Genomic DNA, 25002 nt, shown 5'->3' with positions numbered 1-25002 from the left:
AAAAACAGTACTATAATTAAGAGACCCTCCAACTGGCCACCGTTTGCCATCCTCCAAGCATACCGTGGCCATGCAGTATCACATAGCAAGATCAGGCGTGTCTCCTTTACGCTCTGGGGATCAAGTCTATCCCAGTTTTTCAGGATACAGTTCAAAGGAGTGAGGCTGCAATAGTTAGCTCCCATCTGTAAGAGAGAAAAAAAGTGGCCAGGGCCATCTTTCTACCGGAGGCGTCCCTCTCTGCTCTAGATCGCGGTGTAGACAGACTTTACTCCAAAGCTTTCCTTCCTTGGTCAGACCTAGTCTGTCCCTTACCGATCCAGGCGTCGCATTCGTCCCTCCCGGTTCTGCCACAGAGATGGGGTGGAGATGCACCAGGGGCAGACCTGATGGCATCCCTGACTGACGTCCAGCTCCTCGCCATTAAAGCCTTGCTTGCCTCTGATGCCACCTGGGGTGCCATCAGAGTAACCTTCCGGAATGCCTCCCAAGCTAAGACCTCTGGGGGAAACTTTCGTCACCTGAGTGCATGGGCACAACGCTGACTATATTCCTGACCACAATAAGACAGATACAAACATAAAACTGAGATGTTCCTTCCAAGCATCATCGCACCAGTGTAAGCGATAGCAAAAGAGATGGAGAAGGGCTCGCCTGTGAGGAAAAAGTGATTTTTGTTCTTGAGTTATTAGGGCCAACCTTCCAGCTTATTCCGATTCCACGGAAAGAACTAGGAGTTGGGACAACAGCTCCTGGAAAGCGGCCTCTGGTCCACTGAGAGCGTGTTACCACAGGAAGAAACCCACTGCACTTCCGATCTGAGTAACTGTTATCCTCAGAGATGCTCTTGGAGTGAGAGCTCCATCTAGCTTCCTGACTTCCCATACCTAGCGAAGCTAGGCGCTTCCTGACTTTCCATTCCTAGTGAAGCTAGGCGCTTCCTGACTACCAGTCCAAGTGGGGGAGCGAAGTAACAGCACACAGTAACAGCATAGATCACAAGTCCCTTGAAAGTCTAGGATTTGACAGATAGGTTAATCGTTCTAGCTCCCAAGAAGTCATGAAATGGCCAAAGAAACTGGAAAGTTTGACCGAGAAAGGAGAGTTCGGTCCACACGCTTTGCCCATTTCTAGTCAGTGCCCGAAAGAGACATTGGCTGCCTCTTGTCATTGGCAGGTCGGTATAAATCCCCAACAGGTTTCTGCCCTAAGGCGTATGAGGTCACCGAGGAACCGCAGAGCAGGCCTCCTCGCTTGCTTCACGCAGGGAATCTCGTTCATTCACACAAGCACACTGCCGAGTTAGTGAAGTGTAGCAGAAACGTGTTCACTAGAGCACAACCTACCAGACCTCCAAGCATCCTCACCTTGCCCTGAAGAATCCTGGATGAGACCCCAAGATGAAAGATTGCTGCAGAACCATGAAAGACGCCTGGATTCTTGGCCTCCTGAGGAGAAGAATTCAATCTGGGGCCAGAGACGAGGCTTAATTGTTCAGAGCTTTTGTGTAACAGTTTTATTAAAGTATAAAAGAAATAGAGAAAGCTTTTGACATAGACATCAGAGGGGCAGAAAGAATGCATCCTCACTAGTGTTAGCAATGGAGTTATATCCTTTTAATTAGTTACTACAGGGAATCAAAAGAATTTCTGAAGGTTGTAAAGACCTCACTAGACCCACTCCAATAATTTACCTTTTAAGATAACATTATTCTCCAGAATTTTTTTTTCAGAGACTGTTATCAAGCAGGGTAGATTATTGTTATAATCCTCAGAAATATAGAGTAAAAAAGAAAAATGCTTTTTCTTTCGAGAATTCCAGATCCCTTTCTCCTTGAGGACCCGCGGACTTGTCAACCTCCCTAGAAAGTGACTCTCTCAGTGTGATTGAAGGGGGGCCTGTGAATAGACCCTGGGGTTCAGCAAGACAGCTGATCTCAAGGAAGATGATCATCTAGTGCAGGTGCTCACAGGACTGCCTTCTGTGAGTTCAGGGAACTGCAGGTTACCTGCTCCCCAGACAGATGCTGAGGCAGCAACAGCATGGAGCAGTTTAGGGAAACTGTCAACAATACTCTATATAATCCTTCTTATTAGAACCATCACAGTATCCAAGTAGTTAAAAAATGGGAGAAGAGATACAACATAGAAATGAGGGAATATATATGAAGTTATGAGAAGTTTAAAGCCAGTGAGCAAAGTAATTTCCACATATGTCATCTCTCTGTGTTACCAAAGAGTTCGTTGTGGTCTCCTCACTACAACCTTAAATAAGGTGGGAGAGGTTATTGTTGCTGGTGGGTTAACATTTCATTCATTACAATCAACTGAAACACTAAAAGTCAATCACTGGTATTCATAACCATCTGTTAATTTAACACATAGTTGAAATAAAACCTTTTACAATCCACAGTATGATCCATGATTAAATACAGATCAAAAGTACAGAGAGAGATATTCATCTTTCTGTTATAATGATGTGAGATTTGTGATTTTTACAGCTTACCAAACAAAGCCTAGGAAGCACTTACCAAGCATGGTATACACTAATTCCATGCCTTTCCTAGGAAGGGTTTCTAATACATTTATAGGTTGTCACAGAAGCTGTCTTTATTTCAACACTGTCAAGAAATATTCATGACTAGTGTTGATATTATAAAGATACATCAATATTGCAGTGAACTGTCATTGTGTTCTTCTTACAAATCAAGGATATTACCATTGAAACCTTACCAGCAGCTTCTGCTTTCCTTTAATACATGGAAAGATTGAAAGATCACTGACATCATGGCAACTCCCAGATATTTCACATCAATGACAGACACCTCCATTTAGATGTTCACTGTCCATTTTACATCATGGTACCCTTCATCTTCTAATGGAGGATAGATAGAAATGGTTGCAACACAATATAAAAAGGCTAATCTTTAATAAACCGTCAAAAACCTCCGTTTGCAAACACACCAGAAACAAAGCATAGTATGAATTACTTGAGTGCTGAGTCACATTCACTTCAAATACTCTCAGTTCACGTCACTGTGAACAAGCATACATACATTGCTAAGAATTGAAACGTTCTAACCATCAACCTTCATCTCACAATTCATGCTAATATATCCATTTTCTATGTGTTTAACTATGGAGTACTCCCTACAGTCATTCTCCTGCAGAGAAACTTCAGAAAAGAGGATTGATGACATGCCTTCTACTATGTAATCCCTGATAATTATTTCAATTTAACATTTGATTAAATACCTTTTGACATATTTGTTACATCATCTCTGTAGGTTTCTTATATAAACTCTTGTGTTTTCTGATGCATGTTTTGGGAAAACCTATTCCAGCACATGTTCCATTACTAGGGTTTCTCTCCAGTGTCTTCTCACATGTTTAGCGAGATGACTACTCTGACCAAAGGCTTGGCCACATTCAGTACACTTAGAAGGTCTCTCTCCGGTATGCACTCGCTGATGCTGAGTAAGAAGTGAGAGACGAGGAAAGGCTTTGCTACATTCTTGACATTTATGAGGTCTCTCGCCAGTATGAATTCGCCGATGTTGAGTAAGCATTGAGTTGTAAGCAAAGGCTTTGCCACATTCTGTACATTTATAAGTTCTCTCTCCAGTATGAATTCGCTGATGTTTAGTAAGCGTTGAGTTGTGACCAAAGGCTTTGCCACATTCTGTACATTTATAAGGTCTCTCTCCGGTATGCACTCGCTGATGCTGAGTAAGAAGTGAGAGACGAGGAAAGGCTTTGTTACATTCTTGACATTTATGAGGTCTCTCGCCAGTATGAATTCGCCGATGTTGAGTAAGCGTTGAGTTGTAAGCAAAGGCTTTGCCACATTCAGTACATGAATATGGTCTCTCCCCAGTATGGATTCGGCAATGTTTAGTAACACTAGAAACCTTAATAAAAGCCTTGCCACATTCTCTACATGTATAACGTCTATCCCTGGTATGAATTTGGTGATGTTGAGTAAGGGCCGAATTCGTAATAAAGGCTTTGCAATATTCTTTACATTTGTATGGTTTCTCCCCAGTATGGATACGATGATGTGCAATTAACTCTGAGTGACAAATAAAGGTTTGGCCACACTCTGCACAATGATAAGCTTTCTCTCCAGTATGAATTTGCTGATGTTGGGTAAGATGTGAGCAACGGATAAAGGCTTTGCTACATTTTTTACATTCATAAGGTCTCTCTCCAGTATGAATTCCCTGATGGTAGGTTAGAGATGAGTATTGAATAAAGGCTTTGTTACATTCTTTACATTTATAAGGTCTCTCTCCAGTATGAATTCCCTAATGGTAGGTTAGAGATGAGTATTGAATAAAGGCTTTGTTACATTACTTATATTTTTTTACATTCTTTGCATTCTTTACATTAAGGCTTCTCTCCAGTATGAGTTTGCTGATGATCCATTCGTTCTGAGGAACAGACAAAGGCTTTGCTACATTCTGTACATTTATGTTTCTCTCCAGTATGAATCCGCCCATATTGAATAAGACTTGAATTGTAAGTAAAGGCCTTGCTACATTCTGTACATGTATAAGCTTTCTCTCTAGTATGAATCCGCTGATGTTGAGTAAGAACTGAGTGACCTTTAAAACGCTTTGCTACATTCTGTACATTGGAAAGGTTTCCTTCCTGTATGAATTTTCCTATGTTTATTTAGATTGGATGGCTTACTAAATACATTCCCACATGTCTTACACTTGTTTTCTTTCTGTGGATTCTGAACAGTCTGCAGTTGAATAAGTTCTGAAGACTGACTAGAAACTTTACCATATTCAGTACAAGTCCTCTCTTCAGTACAGGTACTCTTATTGAGAGAAAAACCTGACATTTGATGAAAGGCATTTCTACCTTTATGACTTTTAGAATCCTTGATTGAAGATTTGAGTCCCTGATGTTTCTTAAGGTTGGAGTCTCCTTCAACCCAGTTTCATTGCCTGAATACGTTCTCCGTCCACCAAAAATACTCTTGTAATTATTGGAGCTGGAGCTCTTACTTAAGGTCTGACTCATTTTATTGCACATGCAACGTTGCTTTGTATTAACCATATCACAATATGTATTGAACAATGATGGATTGCATCTCTTCCATTGTCGTCAACATTATATATCTTGGAATGGAGAAAAAATATTTGCTGGGGGAAGAAAAATGACCCCCTGCTCACGGATCCCTCCAACTGATTAGATTGTGTGTTTTCCCACCCATTGTTAAATTGTAGGTGTTCAGACATGCTTGAATGTATGTTTAGTCGAAGCCTAAGTTCAGAATTGTCTGAATGTGTATTTGCAGTAGAGACTAGATTACCTTCCAGATTTTCCAGGTTTCATTTTAGAGAACATGCATGTCTCAAAAAGGGATGGAAATCTTTTCTTAAACACTTACACGTCTCGGCAGATGTTGACGACTGAAGTGGGTGTTCTTCCCAATTTGACTCGCATTGCTCATTTCTTTTTGCAGTAGTGTTAGCTTTATGTGTAACTGTCTCCATTTCTTTCTGTCCATATAAGCATTCTCTCTGTTTTTCATATACTCTCGTATATTCCCAGGCTTTCATTAAATTTACGTTTCTGAGGTGAAATATTTGACATATTCCTAGGTTTGTTTTTGAGGATACATCTTCTAATGTTGGATTCTTTGGCATCAAATCCTGGGTGTCTTGTGGAGACATAGCTGAAAGGTACCGAATAACAAATAATTTTACTTGCTATTCTCCGTGAATACCTTTAAAGATTTAGAGAAAATTGATGACCATTAGCTAGTTTAAAAATAAAATAGAGGTGGAAGTATCAAGATGCCAGAGGCATAGGCAGATGTGGAGATCATCTCTCTCTCCGCAAATGAAAGAGAAATGGAACAACTCTCACAGAGCCCAGCTGAACACTAGCAGGGATCCCTCGAAATCTAAAGAAACAAGAAAGATTCCTGCTGAGCCAGGTAGGACACGAGAAAGAAGGAAAAGGAAGAGGAGAGGAAGTGGGATGGGGCCTGCAACCCTGCGGGGAGATGAAAGTGAGAAGAGGTTTCCACATTCGGGGAAGCCCCTCGTCGGGCACTCAGTTTGGACAGGAGAGCCTCATTCTCTGTAGGAGAGAACATGGCAACCAGCGTGTGGCAGCAGGACAGGGTGAGACCTGCACACAGGGTCCTGACCCCGGCACTGCCCACCCAGCATGAGAGGCATGTCCACCACTGCAGACAAGGGCTGGGTGCTGAAATGTGGGGTTCAGAAAACAGACCCAGGCAGAGGATTGAGGATGGCTGTGAGGAAACATCCTGAAGGGATGGGGCTGTGGGAAGAGCTCTGCAAACGGGATGCTTGTGGTGGAACCCTGAACCACCAGAGAGCAGAGTGGCATTGGTGAGTGATGCCCAACGAGTAAGCCCATTGCATCCCTTGTCCCTTGTGCTGGACCCTGCTCGCCAAGGACTATGAAGAACTCCACCCACGTAGGTCTCTTGAGTCCCCAGCCACGGCCTCCCCCATCAACTTCCTCCATAATCAGCAGACTCCTGTGCCCTGGGGCAGCTCAGGAGAAGACACCTGTGAGTTTCCCAAATGCTCAGATGGAGCTGAAAGCACAGCTGAGCCCCAGGGATGAAGAAGAAAAGCTGACACCTCTCCCTGCAGCAACAGAAGCCACGGTCTTACACCCACGACCGCCCGTGCAACCTCAGCCCGTACAGAGAATCTGAATCAACTACCAGCGCTCTCTCAGTCAAGGCAGGGGTAGCTCTAGCTGCTGTAGACTCTGTGGGCTCCCACACAAGGGGGCTGGGCCAGGACAGAGCCTGAGCTGCCCCTGAGCACCAGAGGGTCCAGCTCCACATTGAATGCAATCCCAAGACCTGACTTCACTGAATCTATGCCGGTGACTTGTGAAAACAACATTTGCGAGACACCAGGGCCATGGGCCATCATGCCCATGGTTAAGGTGGGGCCAAGAGCAGTGCCAACACTACATCACATGAGAGCCTGCAGAACTCATGGGAGGGGGAACCAGAGCACACCCTGAGTGAACATCCCCAGAGAAGTAATACTCAGTGACTTTTCTCCATGTGCGGGTGCTCCAGTCCCACTTGCCTCACAACACAGATCAGAATCACAGCTAAGATTCAGGTCTGGGGGCTCTGTTCCACTATGTTGGGAGCAGGCACCACCAGAGAGAGGGCAGTAACAACCACAGAACAATGGGGAAACAGCCCTGAATATCCACAACAGGCCCTGGTCACGGTTAACAGCAATCAAACCCCAGATCAAGAGGATAAGGGCACATACTTTGGGACCAACCTCACCCACCAAGGTGCAGACAACAGAAGGAAGACTAACTAGGTTCCTGTAGCCTTCAAAAGAGAGACCGCAAACTGAAGCTGGACAAAATGAGATGGCAAAGACATAGGTTATAGGGGAAGAAACAAGATAAAAACCTCCAAACACCACTGAATTCAGAGGTGATAGGCAATCTAATTATTTCCCGCTTTTAGACCTCTTAAGGGAGACATCAAACACTTTCACAAATCCTAACTGCCTAATAATTCGTAAATCTACCTCTTGCCTCACGTGTTTCTGAGAATGTTCTATTAGATGCTTCAGTCTAAAAATCATAAGTGATAGTGACAAAGAACTAATCACAAACTGAGGACACATAAGACAGTGTCCAAGGAAGCTGAAACAAATAAGAGAAACTTAATAAAGTACTAGTTTTAACAAATTAAATAAGAAGAGAGACTTTAAAACTATGACTAGAGAAAGGGGGAACTCTACTCATTGCTCTGTGGAGACCTAAATGGGAAGGAAATCAATAGAACGGTAAAGACTAGAGATCTCTTTAAGGAAATTAGAGGCACTGGGAATATTTCAAGCAAAGATGGGAACAATAAAGGACAGAAACAGGATGGACCTAAAAGGAGCATAAGATAATAAGAGAAGTTCGCAAGAATACATGGAAGAACTATACAAAAAATCTGAGATAATGACTGAGATAACCACGATGGTGTGATCACTCACCTAGGAACAGACATCCTGGCATCCAAAGTCAAGTCGGTCTTAGACGGCATTACTACCAACAAAGCTAGTGCAGGTGATGGAACTCCAGCTCAGCTATTTCAAGTCCTAAAAGAGGATAATGTTAAAGTTCTGCACTAGATAAGCCAGCAAATTTTGAAAACTCAGCACTGGCCTCAGGATGGGAAAAGGTCAGTTTTCATTCCAATCACAAAGAAAGGTAATGCCAAAGAACACTCAAACTACTACACAATTTCTCTCATTTCAAACAATAGCACAGGCTCAAAATTCTCCCAGTGAGGCTTTGACAGTACGTGAACTGAGAGCTTCCAGATGTTCAAGCTGGATTTAGAAATGGCAGAGGAACCAGAGATCAAATTGCCAACATCCCTTGGATCATATAAGAAGCAAGAGAGTTCTGGAAAAACAACCACATCTGCTGTATTGACTACACCACAGGCTTTGATTATGTGGCTCATAAGAAACTGTGAAAAATTCTTAAAGAGATGGGAACACGAGACTACCTTGCCTGCCTCCTGAGAAATCTGTATGCATGTCAAGAAGCAACAGTGAGAACTGGACATGTGACAACGGACGGATTCCAAATTGGGAAAGGAGTACGTCAGGGCTGTATATCGTTACCCTGCTTATTTAACTTATATGTACAGTACATCGTGCAACATTCCAGGTTGGATGAAGCACAAATTGGAATCAAGATTTCAGGGAGAAATATCCATAATCTCAGATATACAGATGATAACACCCTTATAGCAGAAAGCGAAGAGGAACTGCAGAGTCTCCTGATGAAACTTAAAGAAGCGGGTGCAAAAGCTGGCCTCAAACGCAACCTTCAAAAAACGAAGATCATGGCACCAGTCATATCCTTTCATGGCAAACAGTGGGAGGAACAATGTTAACAGTGACAGACTTTATTTTGGGGGTTCCAAAATCACTGCAGATGGTGACTACAGCCATGAAAATAAACGACGCTTGCTCCTTTGAAGAAAAGCTATGACCAACCTAGGGAGCATATTAAAAAGCAGAAACATTACTTTTGAAAATGGTCCATGTTGTCAAAGCTATGGTTTCTCTAGTAGTCATGTATGGATGTGAGATCTGGACCACGAAGAAAGCTGAGCGCCGAAAAATTGATGCTTTTGAACTGTGTTGTTGGAGAAGACTCTTGAGAGTCCCTTGAACTGGAAGATCACACCGCTCCATCCTAAAGGAAATCAGTCCTGGATATTCATTGGAACAACACGGTGAAGCTGAAACTCCGATACTTTGGCCACCTGATATGAAGAACTGACCCACTGAGAAAGACCCTGATGCTGGGAAAGACTGAAGATGAGAGGACAAGGGGACGACAGAGGATGAGATGGTTGGATGGCATCACTACCTCGATGGCCAAGAGTTTGAGCAGTCTCTGGGACTTGGTGATGGATAGGGAAGCCTGGCTTGCTGCAGACCATGGATCGCAGACTCAGACTCGACTGAGTGACGGAACTGAACTGACTGATATGTATAATTGGTTCTCTTTGCTGTTTAGGAGCACACAATTGGAAAAAAGCTATATTCCAATTAGAACTTTTAATAAGGATTTCTTTATATAACCTAAAAATTGTCATAGTTTGAATCAACCATTAATAGTATAGTGGAAAATGTGCTAAGAGTTCATGTCAATATATTTTAAAATTCTATGAGGTAAAAGAATATAATAAGGTATTTTAGCAAGTTAGAATTAGATCAATACACTAAAGATATTTAATATGAGATCATAAAAGTAAAAGAGAAACTTTGAAGTCAACATGAGATGTGCATTCTTTCATTTTCACAAGGTTTTGCTTTCTGCAGTGAAAAATTACTTGAATTTGAAATTTATTTAGAAGGTCATATATGTCGCTCCCAGTGAATAAGAAATTATAAATCAGAGAATAAAAACCCATACCCAGTACTCCTAGAAGTTTGGCAGTTTGTCTACCACTCCACTTACACATTTCTGTCCAGAGGTAGAGGGAAACTTGAAAACGACTGTCATACAGTTACTCAGAAATGGGCAGAGTTTTTCTAGGGCCCCAAAGAAATTGAAGAGCAATTAATGAGTGCAGTTTGTCACAAGCCAAGAGGAGACTTTTAGTTCACAGTGTGATGGAGAAAAGTAATCACTGGAGATAAATTCATGAATGATATAAGAGACAGAATGAGGCAAGTGATACATTTCTATGACACTAGCAGACACAAACCTAGGTTTTCAAAAACCACTTCCACTGAAGCGAATCTTCCAAAGCCATGTGATGAAGGATGAATTCCTCGCAGCTCCTTGGACCACTCATCTGAGTCTTCATCTCCATCCATTCATAACTACCTGGGTAAAAGGCTGTTGTCTCCTTTCTCCTTATATTCCTTGGATCCTTCAGTTGCTCCAGAAAGGTGACCAGGTCCAGTTTAGAGACAAGCCCTGTTGATCAGAGAAAGGAAAATTTGTGTTGTTAGAGATTTATCAGTATCGAATCCAGTTTGTATTCAGGTGAGACGACAACGCATTTTGTCCTAGAAAACATTTCCTGAAATACTTTATTCAAAGCCATCATACAATAGTAACAAACACCTAACAATCAGATCCTGACATTCTGGTCAACTAGTACTAAGGCAAATGTAAGTAGTATCGATGTGAAATTAAGAAAGCGTGCACCTATTTAATGCCACAGAACTTACACAATTACCACTCACCTAGAATGAAGGAGGCAGAGTACCTCAAGGAAGAAAAACATCACCAGCATAATGAGTCATCATGAATCATCACTTTTCTTCCTAAAGTCACAAATACTCATTTTCCCCTAGAAAGCAGAGACCTGGAACTACTGTGGGAAGCAGAAAATGCCAGAAAACATTCTTGGAATGACAGAACAAAAACCCAGTGGGTGGATAAGCGATTCTGGAAGGCAGTTATCCTTACCCAAGGAGGCCAGGTTCCCGTAATTCTCTAACAACACGTCCCTGTACAATTCCCGCTGACCGAGGTCCAGGCACTCCCACTCCTCTTGAGTGAAATCTATGGTCACATCCCGGAACGTCAACCATCCCTGAAATGCAAAGTACAGATGCCATGTGGCTGTGGGAAGTCTTCCTAATGTGTCCCAAGATGAAAACAGGAAGTTCAGAGACCTGGTCGTGAAGTAGTGCCTTGGCTGGTGCTACAAAAGATATTTTTTACACAGTAATCTTTTCTACCCAATTTCTAATGTGAAGAACAGAGGATGAGTTATGATCCACAAAGCATTAGAGAAACTACTCTCATCTGGAAAAGCAATTATAAAACCATCTGGGAAACATTAGCATATTTATTTTTCAGTGTTCTACTCGTGTGACATAGGATACATTGTTTACCAAAGAAACAGGATTTTTTTTTGTTTTTTTAAGTGTATTCTGAGACAAGAGTTCTGAAGTGGGCCCAAAGTGCCACATTTTTAGCAAGGTTATTTGAGTTAGTAATGTTGAAAATTCTGCTCGATGAATGACGATTTTGAACCGCAAGGAAATAGAATAGTAAGGTAAGAATTCATACTTAAGTTGGAACTTTAATTGTTTTACAAATTTTAATAGGTCGAATAGAATAGTAAATTAAAAGACGCTTAGTCCTTGGAAGGAAAGCTATGACCAACCTAGACAGCATATTAAAAAGCAGAGACATTACTTTGCCAACAAAGGTCCATCTAGTAGAGCGTATGGTTTTTCCAGTGGTCATGTATGGATATGAGAGTTGAACTGTGAAGAAAACTGAGCACGGAAGAATTGATGCTTTTGAACTGTGGTGTTGGAGAAGACTCTTGAGAGTGCCTTGGATTGTAAGGAGATCCAAGCAGTCCATCCTAAAGGAGATCAGTCCTGGGTGTTCACTGGAAGGACTGATGCTGAAGCTGCAATACTTTGGCCACCTCATGCTAAGAGTTGACTCATTGGAAAAGACCCTGATGCTGGGAGTGACTGGGGGCAGGAGGAAAAGGGGATGACAGGGGATGAGATAGCTGGATGGCATCACCGACTCGATGGACATGAATTTGAGTAAGCTCCGGGAGTTGGTCATGGACAGGGAGGCCTGGTGTGCTGCGATTCATGGGGACATAGAGAGTCGGACACACCTGAGCGACTGAACTGAACTGAACTGAATAGGATAGTAACCTTTCTTGTGGTCTGGGCTCGGGTTGGAAAAGAATTTCCAGACATGAGGCAAAATGAGAGGGAAATAAAGTTTATTAGAACGGGGGACGCTGTTAGAACAGCAGGCCAGTTCAGATGAGAAAGGATGTTGATCAGGGGTCCTCAGTCCACTTGCATAGCCAGGGTACAAAGAGTGGGATAGGGGTCTTGTGGATCATTTGCTGAATGGATGAGGCACATATACTAGGTGGGAGGCAGAGTAAGAAAAATACATTCTCCTTATGGGGTAGGAGGGGAGACAGTTTATGCTGCTCAGAAGGACCTGAAATCCATCAACAGCTACAACGTGGGGGAGGGAAAGATGCTAAGGGGTCTTGTTTTTCCATTCCTGCATTCCAAGACCCTCCTTGGTTTTATCTACTCTTTTGTCCCTGGGTCACCACATACCTCCCTCTCTTTATTTTTAGGGCCAATACTTTGGCCCTTGTTGATACCCTGTTCATGTCTAACTATCTACCCATTTCCCTTCTCACACATTTGGGATTCCAGTTTCAAGGAAAAAGGGGCGATGACCGCTCTGGCTTCTTCAGGCTGAGCAGGGGTGCCATGGGAATCTGAGTTCCCTTTGCCTGTTCTGTCAGGGTGCATTTATGGAAGGCAATGAGAGTCCATGGAATGATAAGGTGACTTGTTTCCACATTGTCTAGGTGTTGGTCAGGGAATATTCTTGCACGACCACTTGGACATTTGTGGTATTTTAGAAGAAACAAACTTTACAAGAAAGTTGGGTACTCTTTTGCCCCCTTCTGATGCCTATGTCAGAAGCTTTCTCTATCTCCTTTATACTTTAATAAAACTTTATTTAAAAAAAAAAATACTAAAGTTAAGGGTACATGACCCAAAGATGAAAAAAAGTAGAAGAGTTGCTCATAGGTTAGCCAGGAGAACCAGGACTGGACATTGGTTCGTGACGCTAGTGTTGCTCTAGGCACAAGAAGAAGCAAGAATTTGTGCTCATAAAATCTTTACCTGAAAGTATCTGACTATCAGAAGGCCAGTTCTTCTGGGTTTTTCCCAGAGCACAGAGTGCCTTATTTCTGATCTCTACTCTGAACTCCTTTTGTGGGATGTTGAAAGTCAGGAACTTGCAGTGGTCATGATGTCATCTTTGTAGAGACAGCTGGCAGAGTCCAGTCAGCAGGGTCCCTTTGTAGCCACATATTTGACCATGCTTTGGGGGCATTTCTTGGCCATTGTGTCCCACAGCACTGGGAAGGCTCATTCCCAGGCCTAGGGAAGGTTCCACTGATAGGCCACTCAATGTGCTGTTTCTAGAGCAGGCCTTGTGAGTAGCAAAAGTCTTTGGATCATACTTGTCTTACTAGCCTCTTGGTCCCAGAGAATATTCCCTCTTGTTCCTTCTTCCCATATCTAGAGTTACATTATTACAACAATTAATAGCATATGGAACTGCATATCAACATTTTATCACAGGCTCAGTCACAGATTTAATAACCTAAGAAACCATCTTCTGAAAGAAGCAACATAGAAAATATAGCTATAGCTAGCAGTTAGTAGTCAGGTCATAAGTAAGAATGGTAAATCAAGAACTTTCATTAGGTAGAGCAGTATACCCCAGGTCATCTGACTGGTTGTATCTCATGGTTGTATATCACGGAGCATCTAATCTTTATCTGAAAATTGTTTACTGAGATTAGCTTTAGAAAAAACTTATAGTATCCTTTTTAACAATTTAATTAAATCTTTAAGAAATATAACATAACAAGAAACTATCTCAGAAGTGAGTCTTAGTAAACACTAGACTTTAATTAACAAAACTAGAAACTTAGTTTAACAATGAACAAAATTTAATATTCAGTGAAACAATTTTTTTTCTTTATGAGGGCATTAACCCTGTAGCCAGGGAAGGCTTTAACACATCAAATAAAAGTGAGACTTGTCAGGGAACTGGGAGAAGCCAGGCAGCCATCTTGGATTTCCCATAGCACTGACTCTTTGATTTACATCTATTGTTCACCCATTTTTAATTCTGCGATTCAGGAGCAGGCTATGGCCATGTTTTAAGGACATCAGGATGGCAAAAGCATAACCATGAGGGGTTATTTTTTTACAAGAAGAATGAGCTTTGTCTACATGTACCATAATCTTAAGTAATGCTTATTTACTTTACCAAAGTAACAAAAGATTTTTAAAATGAATATAAATCACTTAAAGGCAAAGAAATTCATAATGTCTTCTTGAAAGCTGCATTCTAAGAAAACTCTGTTCTATTAGCATAGAGAGAAGACTAAATTCCAGTCTGGTACCAGCTTACCAGATAGCAAACAAAACTTGTTCATCGGTTAACCATAAAAAATATTTTCCATAAATCATGAAGTAGCACTATTCTTACAAAGGCATCAGAGTGAAACCACCAAAGGCATGTTTAAATCTGATTAAACTGCAACTGACAATGTAGCTTGGTCATTGCTATGACTTGTAACACTTTAACAGGATAACTAGAATTATAGTTGACCACATTTTATTAGGGCATATCAGATCTATATGAACTCCACATAAGTTTAGGATATCTATATTAGTAACATCCACCATATAGTATAATCTGAGAAGATTTATCACCCCTTCAACAGTACTTCCCATATAATTTAACATGTCCAATGAACGCAGGTAGTTTAATAGCTCCCTGGGATGTCTCAGGGGCCCTCTGAAGAATTCCAAAGTCAGCAAGAAGTCAAGTTATTTAGGAAGTTTTGTTGATCAATATCAAAAGGGGTATAAAACTCAAGTCAGATAAAATCATATAGATCACTCGGAAATATTATATTCACATAGCCAAAGTAACAAAGAAGATTTCAAAGGTAAACATAGAGCAGATCACTTCAGAAGTAAAGGAACTTAAAATCCATCATCAAAGGCAGCTCAACATCTCAAGAAAACGTATTTATGAACAAAACTCTTCCCTTGGGGTCCACTTTCCATGAAACCTTCTTATCACTTTCTGTGCCCATTAGTTTGTTCTCCCACCCTGAAACAGCCACCTGTAAGTCAGACCTACTTGCTTTTCCCTTCATAAAATGTAATTTCATTCCTCATACCTTCTTTACTGAAAATATACATCCTACTATCCTTAAGCAACCAAGAACTTGAGCATTCTGTACATTGGTGAACATAAATACCAGTGATAATTTCTAAAAAAAAAAAAAAAAAAAAAAAAGTTCTAGAGAACATCTCAGGATGGCATCAAGCATTATTCATGAATAGTCCAAAATCTCTAGTTTCTCTGTAAGAGGAAGTTAGTCCTTAGGAATGAATGTTTCAGAATCTTCTTTTATTTGGAAATGACCTAGATATTCAATAAACTTCCATCACTTAGTTTAGCACAGTCCTAGAAATTCAGGTTACCACAATCTAGAGGATGTTTTAGACAGACATTTCTAAAGTATAATTATTCTTAAGAGTTTCTCTGAAAGCTCATATCTCTTTTACATTTTCTTTGAAGTTTTTTTTTTTCCTTTCCTAGAGATACTTTCCTTGTTGACAAACTTGTAACAGATATAAAAATATAACAACATTTAACTTATAATAAACCTAGGCACAATGAAAACACTGTGCTTAATGAGTCTTAGACATATCTACATTAGATTAGCAAACAAACATTAATACTCAGTATTTAATATTGAATATTTCCCAGTTCACATGCATCTGAAATTCATTTAGGTTAATTTCTCTTGCAGTTAAAACTGTCTGATTTGTAAGCGCTTACTTTTCTTTAGGCTAATTAAATTAGAACTCATTTACAACTTCAGCAATATTATGAAAATTAAAAAAAGAGCACACACTGAGACATACGTAAATCCAAACAGACAGACAGACAGAGACCTCATAGTTTCCTGCCTGAGAGTTAAAACATCTCATTGACCCTTTTTTGTTTGTTTGTTTGTTTGTTTGGCCTGATGTTCTGATTTGTCCAAGGCTGAGTGAGGTCTCAGGCAAAGTGGGGAGTATATTTCAAGGACTAGGAAAGGGTTAACTTCAACCTTTTCCCTAGGCAGGCCTTTTAACAAGCTAGTTGGTTTTAAATGCATATGCAAAAAGAAACGATTTTGTAGTTTCCAAGGGAAAGAAAATTTCATTTTAACCAGTTTTCTCTAGAGTCTAAAGAATGTCAGGGTCATCCTGTGTCAAAAAGCCATTATTTGTTTCTGTAGTCTTAGTTTTCTAGCTAAAATATAGACCAAATAATGCTCAAATTGACTCTGATATCAGGGGCAGCTCAGCTGATAAAAATTTTGGACTGTCCCTCTGGTGGGAACTGAGGTCTTTGTCCCATGAGGAGAATCTGAAGGGTTAAGGGAATTTGCAGGAGTGGGTGAAGCTTGGTCCTTCCCAGCCCTGAGAAACAGGAGTAGTCAGAAGGGAGTTCTTTGGGATGTTCAGGAGTGGGGGAAGTTTGCTCCCCTCTCCACCTGAGAGATAAGCTTCCTTCGAAGGGGATTCTTTAGAATGATAGGACAGTTTTTGATCCTTCAGGCTTTGGAATATAGGAGAAAGACCTGGACCAAAAGGAATCTCAGAATCTTTTCCGAGAGATCATGTGGATTTGAAAGGTCGAGTAGGGGTCATCTAGGATATCTGTGGGAGAGAGACAGAGGGGCACAGGAGACAGGCAGGCAACAGAACAGAAGGAAATTTGAGTCCTTTCCCGTCCTTTGGCAAAACCTGGTGTGCCACTCAGAGGCCATTTCTGGGGGGACCCCTGTTTGTGTAGGAGCCAGGCCTTTTGGAGGGTCAACATTTCCCAGTTTCTGAGAATGGAGCCAAGGGTTGAGTATGAGAGAGCGTCCTGGGATGAGAGAGAACCCGCTCTTAGCCCACCTACCACAGAAGGGGCGAACCGCGTCACTGGCTGACAGGAAGGCGGCCCTTTTCCCCCGTCGTCTCTCCCTGCGACTGACGCACAAAATGGCCGCGCGGCCCAGCAGTCGCGTCCAACAGAGAGACGGGACCTGAGAGAGCCCTGCAGCGAGGCCACCAGGCGACACGGGCAGAGAAAGACAGAGATGCCCGGGAGCAGCCAGGAGACTCACCGTTTGGTGATTCCCTGAAACGGGGAAGGCACGCTTGGGATGGCTCAGAGACAACACCCAGGCTCCCGTAAACCAATCCAGACCAGAAGGGAGAGAAGTGACAGTGACGGGGAAGAAGCCTGAGGAATCCGCCTTGCAATACATCCAGGAGGCGGTGGCCGGGGACGATGGTCTCTGTTTTGCTTCAACCACTATGCGCCTGACATGGTGGACGGAAGTTGTCTTGCTGGGGGCGGATGCCCTTGTGGCCTGATCCGTTCTCTGTCCCCCCATCCTCACATGGGAGTCTTTCTGGGGCAGGCGCGCTAATGGCTTTTATGTGTCTGACCTGCGCCCACACAGTATTGGTTGGCATAGGCCTCACTTGCAAGAAAGGCAAAGGAGAGACCCTCACCCATTCAAGCGGCAGCTACTTGGGGTGCAGTGGGCAGTGAGGCCTTTACAACACACCAGAGGGTAACCCTGGCCAGAGTGCCTCAGTTGCTGCCACAGCACTTGCTGTTGGCAGAGGGTCCCTATGAGGAAGGAGAAGCGAGGAGGCGGGGAAGAGACTCTAAGTCCCCAGACAAGCCACCAAAAATGTCATGGTCTGGGTGCGAGTTGGAAGAGAATTTCCAGACATGAGACAATAAGGGTCTGGTTTTTTAGTTTCTGCATTCTAAGACCCTCCTTGGTTTTATCTGCTCTTCACTCTTGGGGTAACCAGAACCTTGGCAGAAAGAATCATTTTAGCTATTTAGTATATATTCAATATCTTTCTGATGGTTTTTATCAGAGTCTTGAAAGGACAAGAGAAATAACTAAAAATCAGTAAAGTTGCTCTTGTACCTTTTGGCACATATTTTAACAAACAGCCATTAAATAGCAGAACTTAAATTTCACTTTAGTTTATGTACTTTAGACTTTAGCTAATAAAACACAGAGAGATTCACAGAGACAACACTGAAAAAAGTTGATAGAATTTTCTGTAACTGTAAAGAATACTAAAGACAAGAAAAGGTTTAGTCACTCAGTCCTGTCTCATTCTCTGTGACCCCATGGACTCTAACTGGCCAGATTCCTCTGTACAAGAAATCCCTAAGCAGGGATACTGCAATGGGTAGTCATTCCCTTCCCCAGAAGTTCTTAAAAAAACAAAGCAAAAAGAAAAGAAGAAGAAAAAATTGATCAAGTCATGTTAATATATTCATACATACAGTCCAGTTCAGTTGCTCAGTCAGGTCCGACTCTTTGCGATCCCATGGCCCACAGCACACCAGGCCTCCCTGTCCATCACCCACTCTAGGAGCCTACTCAAACTCATCTCCACTGAGTACAGACATACACTCAAATGGGGATATATGCTCATTAGGAGGAAGAGAGAAAATTTTTCATGTCACTAAACTCAGGTAATTTTGAATGGATTAAAATGTATATAATGTGAGAGGATGATACTCTTGATTTGCACTAAACTGTATGTTAATTTTAATACAGTTGAGCATAGATTAGGACTAATTAGATTCTTGTAAACATTTTGGAAAATACAAAACTGTGATGAGACTCTGTGATGTGAGCATGGAGAGTACTGGAAAAGATCAGACCTGGGCTTGGGATGAAAACCCCCACTCCCAACACCCAGCATCTCTGCTAAACACACCTGAGTGTTCATCTTTCAAAGCAGAAAGAAAGTAAGAAGACATGGAGTTATGCCATTAATTGTGAGAGTTTAGGCACATCCCTCACTTATTCTTTACAAGACACTTGTTCAAGTCAAATGGAAAAAAAAAAATTCATAGCACGGGAATCTCACATAAACACCTAAAGCAGTGAACATGAGTCATGGGGTAAGAAGTACATGGAGGAATGCATTATCACTGCATGGGTATTTTGGCACTATATGGAAACTATGACCTGAATCTATCATTAAAAAAAATGTTAGTTCAGGAACTTTGTGATGATCCAGTGGCTAAGATCCTGAGCTCCCAATGCACAGAGCTCTGGTTCTTTCCCTGATCAGCAAACTAGATCTCACGTGCTATAGCTGAGTCTACATGTCACAACCAAAGAACCCGAAAATTACAAGGATGACTGAAGATCCTACCTGCCTCAAGAAGACCCAGTGTAGCCAAAAAAGTAAATATTTTAAAAATGTGTTGTAAGCAAATTTCACTTCATATATGACTTCCCTGATCTGGAGCCTAACGTTGCAGTCCTTTAATGGCCCTGAACCGGGTGGTCCAGAGTCGACAATAAGAAAGCAAAAGACAGAAAGAGGCTGATAGTCCCTGGTTTACGCAGAGAACCTATAAAGCCCTTGACACAGGGCTTGTACCACTCACGAAGGCACAGGGCATCCTCTCGAGGAAGTCTTGAAAGCCTGGGTGAGAAAGTTAGCTCGGCAGGTTTCCATGCTCCAGAGAATTAGACTGAGAGGGAGAGAGAGTGAGAGAGAGCGAGAGAAAGAAAGAAAGACACAGGGACCCAAGCTCTGATGGAACAAGGGTGCTTTAATGATCGTTATGTGAGCATATACAGGCTGTTAAGGAATTTCTTTGACAATAATAAAGATCAGAAAACCAAACATATAGTAACCATTACCAAGGAAACAAGGAATTAACATTGGTCATAAGGTCAGAAGAAAACCCGTGTCTCAAGAGGGATGGTCCTGACTAGGCAGATTTACTGAAGGGAAAGAGTTTACTGAAAGAACTCCATGCATGCGATTCATCTCATTATCTCAGTCCTGGGAGCAGGACTGAACTGGTGTTAGAGCATAATATGACTTTTACACAGCAATATTTTCTACCGTAATCCTAAGCCAAAAAAAGATGAGAAATGACCCACAAACCACTTCAGAAACTATTCTGATCTGGAAAAGAGATGATAAAATAATAAGAACAATATTGGCATATTTACTTTTGAGTGTTGTATTTGTATGACACACGATGAACTGTCTGTCAAGGAAACAGGAAATATTTCTGAAAAGCATACTCTGACCCAAGAGTTATTGAGTGGGACAAATGTGCCATTTCTTTTAGCAAGCTTAACTTTTCTCTTAGTATTGTTAACAAGCTTCTTTTCACTAGTGGTGTTCAAAATTCTGCTCCATGAATGACCATTTTGAATAGTTACCAAATACAACAGTCAGGTAAGCATTCATGCTTACTTTTGAACTTCAAGTGTTTTACACATTTTACAGTTCAAATATGATAGCATCCTCAGTAGCAACAATCATTTTAACTATTTAGGATATACTATTTATCTTTCTCAGAGTTTTGACAGAGTCTTCCAATTATGTTGCTGTTCCACCTTTTTGCAAATATGTAGCAAACATACCTTAAACAGCTTAAATTTACTTCACTCTATGTACTCTAAACTTTAATAATACACAGATGAATACATAGGGACAACTCTAAAGAAAGTTCACAGAAGTTTCTCTAACTGTAAAGAATACAAGAAAAATAACTGACCAAATCATATGAACATTTCCATGCATACATATATTAAAATGGAACTATATATTCATTTCACTAAAATGAAACAATTGAAGGACATGGAAAATATGTAAGAACAGTTTTCAAAGGTTAGAATCAATGAAAATATTCATGAGCTGATGATGGCTTTTAAGTAAGCCCTAGGTTTCTGCCTGCACACACAGATGCACACATAAACACACTTCAGGTAAAAGCAAGCTTCCATAAGTAACAGATCTTTTGGAAGAAACATTTTTAATTCGCCTTTCTTTAAAAAAAAAAAAAAAAAAAACTCATGTATTTTAGAATTTATGGTAAAACAAGCATTTACAAATTGTGCATGAATGCATGTTAAGTGACATGTATCACATCTAACACTTTGCGACCCCATGGACTGTAGCCATCCAGACTCCTCTGTTCATGGGATTTCCCAGGCAAGAATACTGGAGGGGGTTGCCATTTCCTTCTCCAGGACACCTTCCTAACCCGGGGATCAAACCCAGTTCTCCTGCATTGGCAGGCGGATTCTTTACCATTGAGTCACCCGTGTTCACTGAAAACAAATTTTTCTCTTTAGTAAGAATGATCAAAAACACAATATGAGAAATAGTCTACATTTTATTAGCAAATATACCATGACACCTATGTAGAACACATTTCCAGACCTATGTGAAGAAACTGTAAACCTTTACTGAAGCACATCAAGTCTGAATATCACAAGTTTTACTTGGAAGATGTGGTGACATAAAGACTTCAGTGACTCCAAATTCAGAACAATTGAAACTCAAAACAAACATGGATATTTCAAGTATAAGGCTCAGCTGTATCTAGGAGAGCCAAGATAATTTTGAATTTAAAAATGAAAAAAAACATAAATAGAGGGAAATTACAGATTTCTGTAATTACAATCTGTAAATCTGTAATTCTGCCAAATTACAGATGAAGTTATAACTGTATAGACTAGTAAAACTTCAAAATAAATGAAGCAAAGTAGTTACAATGTAGCCAAAGAAGCTCACCTAAAGAGAGAAGTAGAGACATTATTTTGAACAATAAAATAGAATGTAAACACAGCAAAATATTTTTTAATATTGCAACAGGTGAGGTATTCCAAAGTAACAACAAAAATCAGAGGTGGAAAAAAAGTCAAAGGGCATAAAGGAAAGATTTAGGTTTCAGCGTTGTGTAATAAAGAATTTAGGGGCTTGCCTGATGGTCCACTAGTGAGAACTTTCCCTGTCAATGCAGAGGACACAGGTTCCATCCCTGGTCAGGGAAGATCCCACAAGCCTCGGAGCAACTAAGCTAGTGTGCCACAACTGCTGAAGCCCATATCCTCCAGAGCCTGCCAGGGATTAATACAACGACTGAACGCGTGCCTTAGAGCCAGAGCTCCACAAGAAGATAGTGGCCCCTCCTAATCACAACAGAGAAAGTCCAAGACCATCAGAAAAATCCCAGTATAGCCAAAACTAAATAAATACCAAAACAAAACAACAACAACAAAAAGAATTTGGCAGGCTTTGGTTCCCAGGTTCTGGAAGTTTGTTAACTACGCTTGGAATTTAACTTTTTTTTTTTTTTTCTCTCTCGGAATTTCCTTAGTGACTGAAGTAGCTTTATTACTCTCCGTGGGCCCTGATAATTTATGCTAACAACATGACCTACGGTCGGCTCCTAGTTTAATAATGAGATGACTCAGGTTGTGAGGCTGGGCATTTCACAAAGACCAACGAAGTGACTAGAGATTTGGGGCTTTGAGCCAAGTGGGCTGATTAGCCCAACCTCTAAGGAGGGGAGAATGCTGGAGATGTTATCAATCCCACCTATGTAGCTAAAGCCCAATAAAAACTCGGGACTTAAAAGCTTGAGTGAGCTTCTCTGCCTGCAATACTCTGTCTTCTGTCGCACCGATATGCTAGGAGGGCAATGGGTCCCTTGGGATGATGACTATGGGTAGGGTCAAACAAACCCGTTCAGAAGTCAAGGAGCTTATCAAGTCCAAAAAACAGCATTTCAGGAAAGAGAGACAGAACAAACACGGACTATGCCTCTTACCTGGGAACGAGTCATCTCTGACTCCTTGTTTTCCTTCTCCTCTGGTCTTCCTTCTCAGGTAAGATCAGTCTTGGGAAGTGACCCGAGTGTTGTAACTAGGCTGTTCAATACTTAGAAAACCACAGCGAGCTCCCTGCAACACAGCCCCACACAGAGGGAGGATCTCAACAGGTATAAATCACAATCCTCCACGGCCACTGACACAGCAGGGATTCTGGAACACAGAATCAAACGAGGTGTTTTTAGTTGTATTCTTTTCTTCAGAACTTGCGGCCCTTCCTGTGAAAACCAGGCGTTCTAGACTGACCCTCCCCTTCAAACCTTAGGCGAGACCCTGACCAAACTCCATACAGAATAGAGCCTCCTTCACCTCTTCGTGGATCAGGGACCTAGGGGTTGGGCAATGCAGGACTTTAAGCAGCGGTCTCTACAAGTTAGAAGGCAGAACTGCCAGAGACGGACTTAGACCCTAGAACGATGCTAACAGGAAGCGGACGTGGGCCCCAGGGACCCGGCAGTAAGCTAACGGACCTCAGACCTTCTCAGGGCGATGCGAGGACACACTGGGGACGGGAAAATGGGGGCGGTACCTAGAACGTCCGCAGAGACCCCGGAAACCCACGTGTGAAGGACAACAGGCCGTGGGACTACGACATCCGGGTTTTAAACTAACAAACAAACTCACCAGAACTCTCTGTCGCTCATTTAAACGCAACTCCGGGTCTGCAGGATACTGCGCACGCGCGGGCGGAAAATCCGGTACAGAGGTGAGTGCGCTGCCGCGGCCAACGAGAGGCGACGTAAGGGGGGAGGGTGGGACGAGGCCGGAAGCGCAGGTACGTAGGGGCGGGGCCAGTGGGGACGGAGCCTTACCTCCCTTCACCCCTCCCCAGTCCGTTTTGGATCTGTTGGTCCTTCTGTCCAGCTGTGCTTCCTTTCTCTGCTTTTTATGCCTTTAAATCTCTTTGACTTCCTCTGGAGCAGAGTTGCTTCCTGCCTTTTCTAAGTTAGTGTTTCACACAACTTAAGGCAAAAGAGAAGAATTTTGAGAGCTGCCTCTATGGGAAGCCGAGATGTTTTCAGCAAGTTGAAAAACAGGGAAAATTCAAAAGCCCTTTGTGTGAGTGTGTGAAGATGGGTGTCTCCTCAGTGACGAAAAGTAGAACGTAATCACTTCAGCAGCAACAACAATTAACACAGGTGTATGGATGTGAGAGTTGGACTGTAAAGAAAGCTGAGCACTGAAGAATTGATGCTTTTGAACTGTGGTGTTGGAGAAGACTCTTGAGAGTCCCTTGGACTGCAAGGAGATCCAAGCAGTCCATCCTAAAGGAGATCAGTCCTGGGTATTCATTGGAAGGACTGATGCTAAAGCTGAAATTCCAATTCTGTGCCACCTCATGCGAAGAGTTGACTCATTGGAAAAGGCCCTGATGCTGGGAGGGATTGGGGGCAGGAGGAGAAGGGGACGACAGAGGATGAGATGGCTGGATGGCATCACCGACTCAATGGGCATGAGTTTGAGTAAACTCCAGGAGTTTGTGATGGACAGGGAAGCCTGGCGTGCTGCGATTCATGGGGTTGCAAAGAATCAGACATGACTGAGCGACTGAACTGGACTGAGGAACATATTTTATGATATAAATCCTTGCATCTCATGACTAGAGAAGCACTAAATCCTTTCATGGTTATATCAGATCCTCATGATTAGCAAGAAACCTTCTGTAAAATGAGTGCTCAATGGCATTGAACTCCCCCTTCACCAAAACTTTATACATTGACCTTCCCCCACTGCCACTTTGGAGCAGTCCCTCACAACTATCTGAAGTTCTCCCTCCCAGGCGGCAGTCCTCATTTTGCCCCAGTTCAGTCCAGTCGCTCAGTCGTGTCCCACTGTTTGCAACCCATGGACTGCAGCATGCCAGGCTTCGCTGTCCATCACCAACTCCCAGAGGTTTCTCAAGCTCATGTCCATCGACTTGGTGATGCCATCGAAACATCTCATCCTACCTTCAATCTTGCCCAGCATCAGGGTCTTTTCCAGTGAATCCTTTCTTTGCAGAAGGTGGCCGAAGTGTTGGAGTTTCAGCTTCAGCAAGAAGAAAGCGATAAAGAATGATAGAGCCTCTTGATGAAACTGTAAGAGAAGAGTGAAAAAGTTGGTTAAAACTCAACATTCAGAAAGCTAAAGTCATGGCATCCA

At 42.1% G+C, this 25002-nt stretch overlaps 2 protein-coding genes across 2 annotated transcripts in view; both read right to left on the bottom strand.

Moving 5' to 3' along the window:
• Positions 1–23536, bottom strand: part of LOC136157639 (KRAB domain-containing protein 5-like) — a 52870-nt gene extending 29334 nt beyond the window's left edge. The window contains exons 1-2 of the mRNA XM_065919459.1: positions 23485–23536; positions 22800–23013 (exon numbers count right to left, since the gene is read on the bottom strand). Coding sequence (XP_065775531.1) covers positions 22800–22814 — 15 coding nt within the window. The 5' untranslated portion in view covers positions 22815–23013; positions 23485–23536. The remainder of the gene's footprint in view (positions 1–22799; positions 23014–23484) is intronic.
• Positions 1922–4989, bottom strand: LOC136161708 (zinc finger protein 420-like). The gene is made up of 4 exons (XM_065926733.1): positions 4646–4989; positions 4475–4590; positions 4026–4284; positions 1922–3941 (listed from the first exon to the last, which is right to left on the bottom strand). The coding sequence occupies exons 1-4, from the start codon at positions 4849–4851 to the stop codon at positions 3335–3337; spliced, it is 1188 nt and encodes a 395-aa protein (XP_065782805.1). The 5' UTR covers positions 4852–4989; the 3' UTR covers positions 1922–3334.
• Positions 23537–25002: the final 1466 nt, after the last annotated feature.

This window comes from Muntiacus reevesi, chromosome 2, assembly GCF_963930625.1.
Source record: "Muntiacus reevesi chromosome 2, mMunRee1.1, whole genome shotgun sequence".
Classification (NCBI taxonomy): domain Eukaryota; kingdom Metazoa; phylum Chordata; class Mammalia; order Artiodactyla; family Cervidae; genus Muntiacus; species Muntiacus reevesi.
Note: the sequence above shows the minus strand (reverse complement) of the source record. Positions and strands in the feature narration are given on the sequence as shown.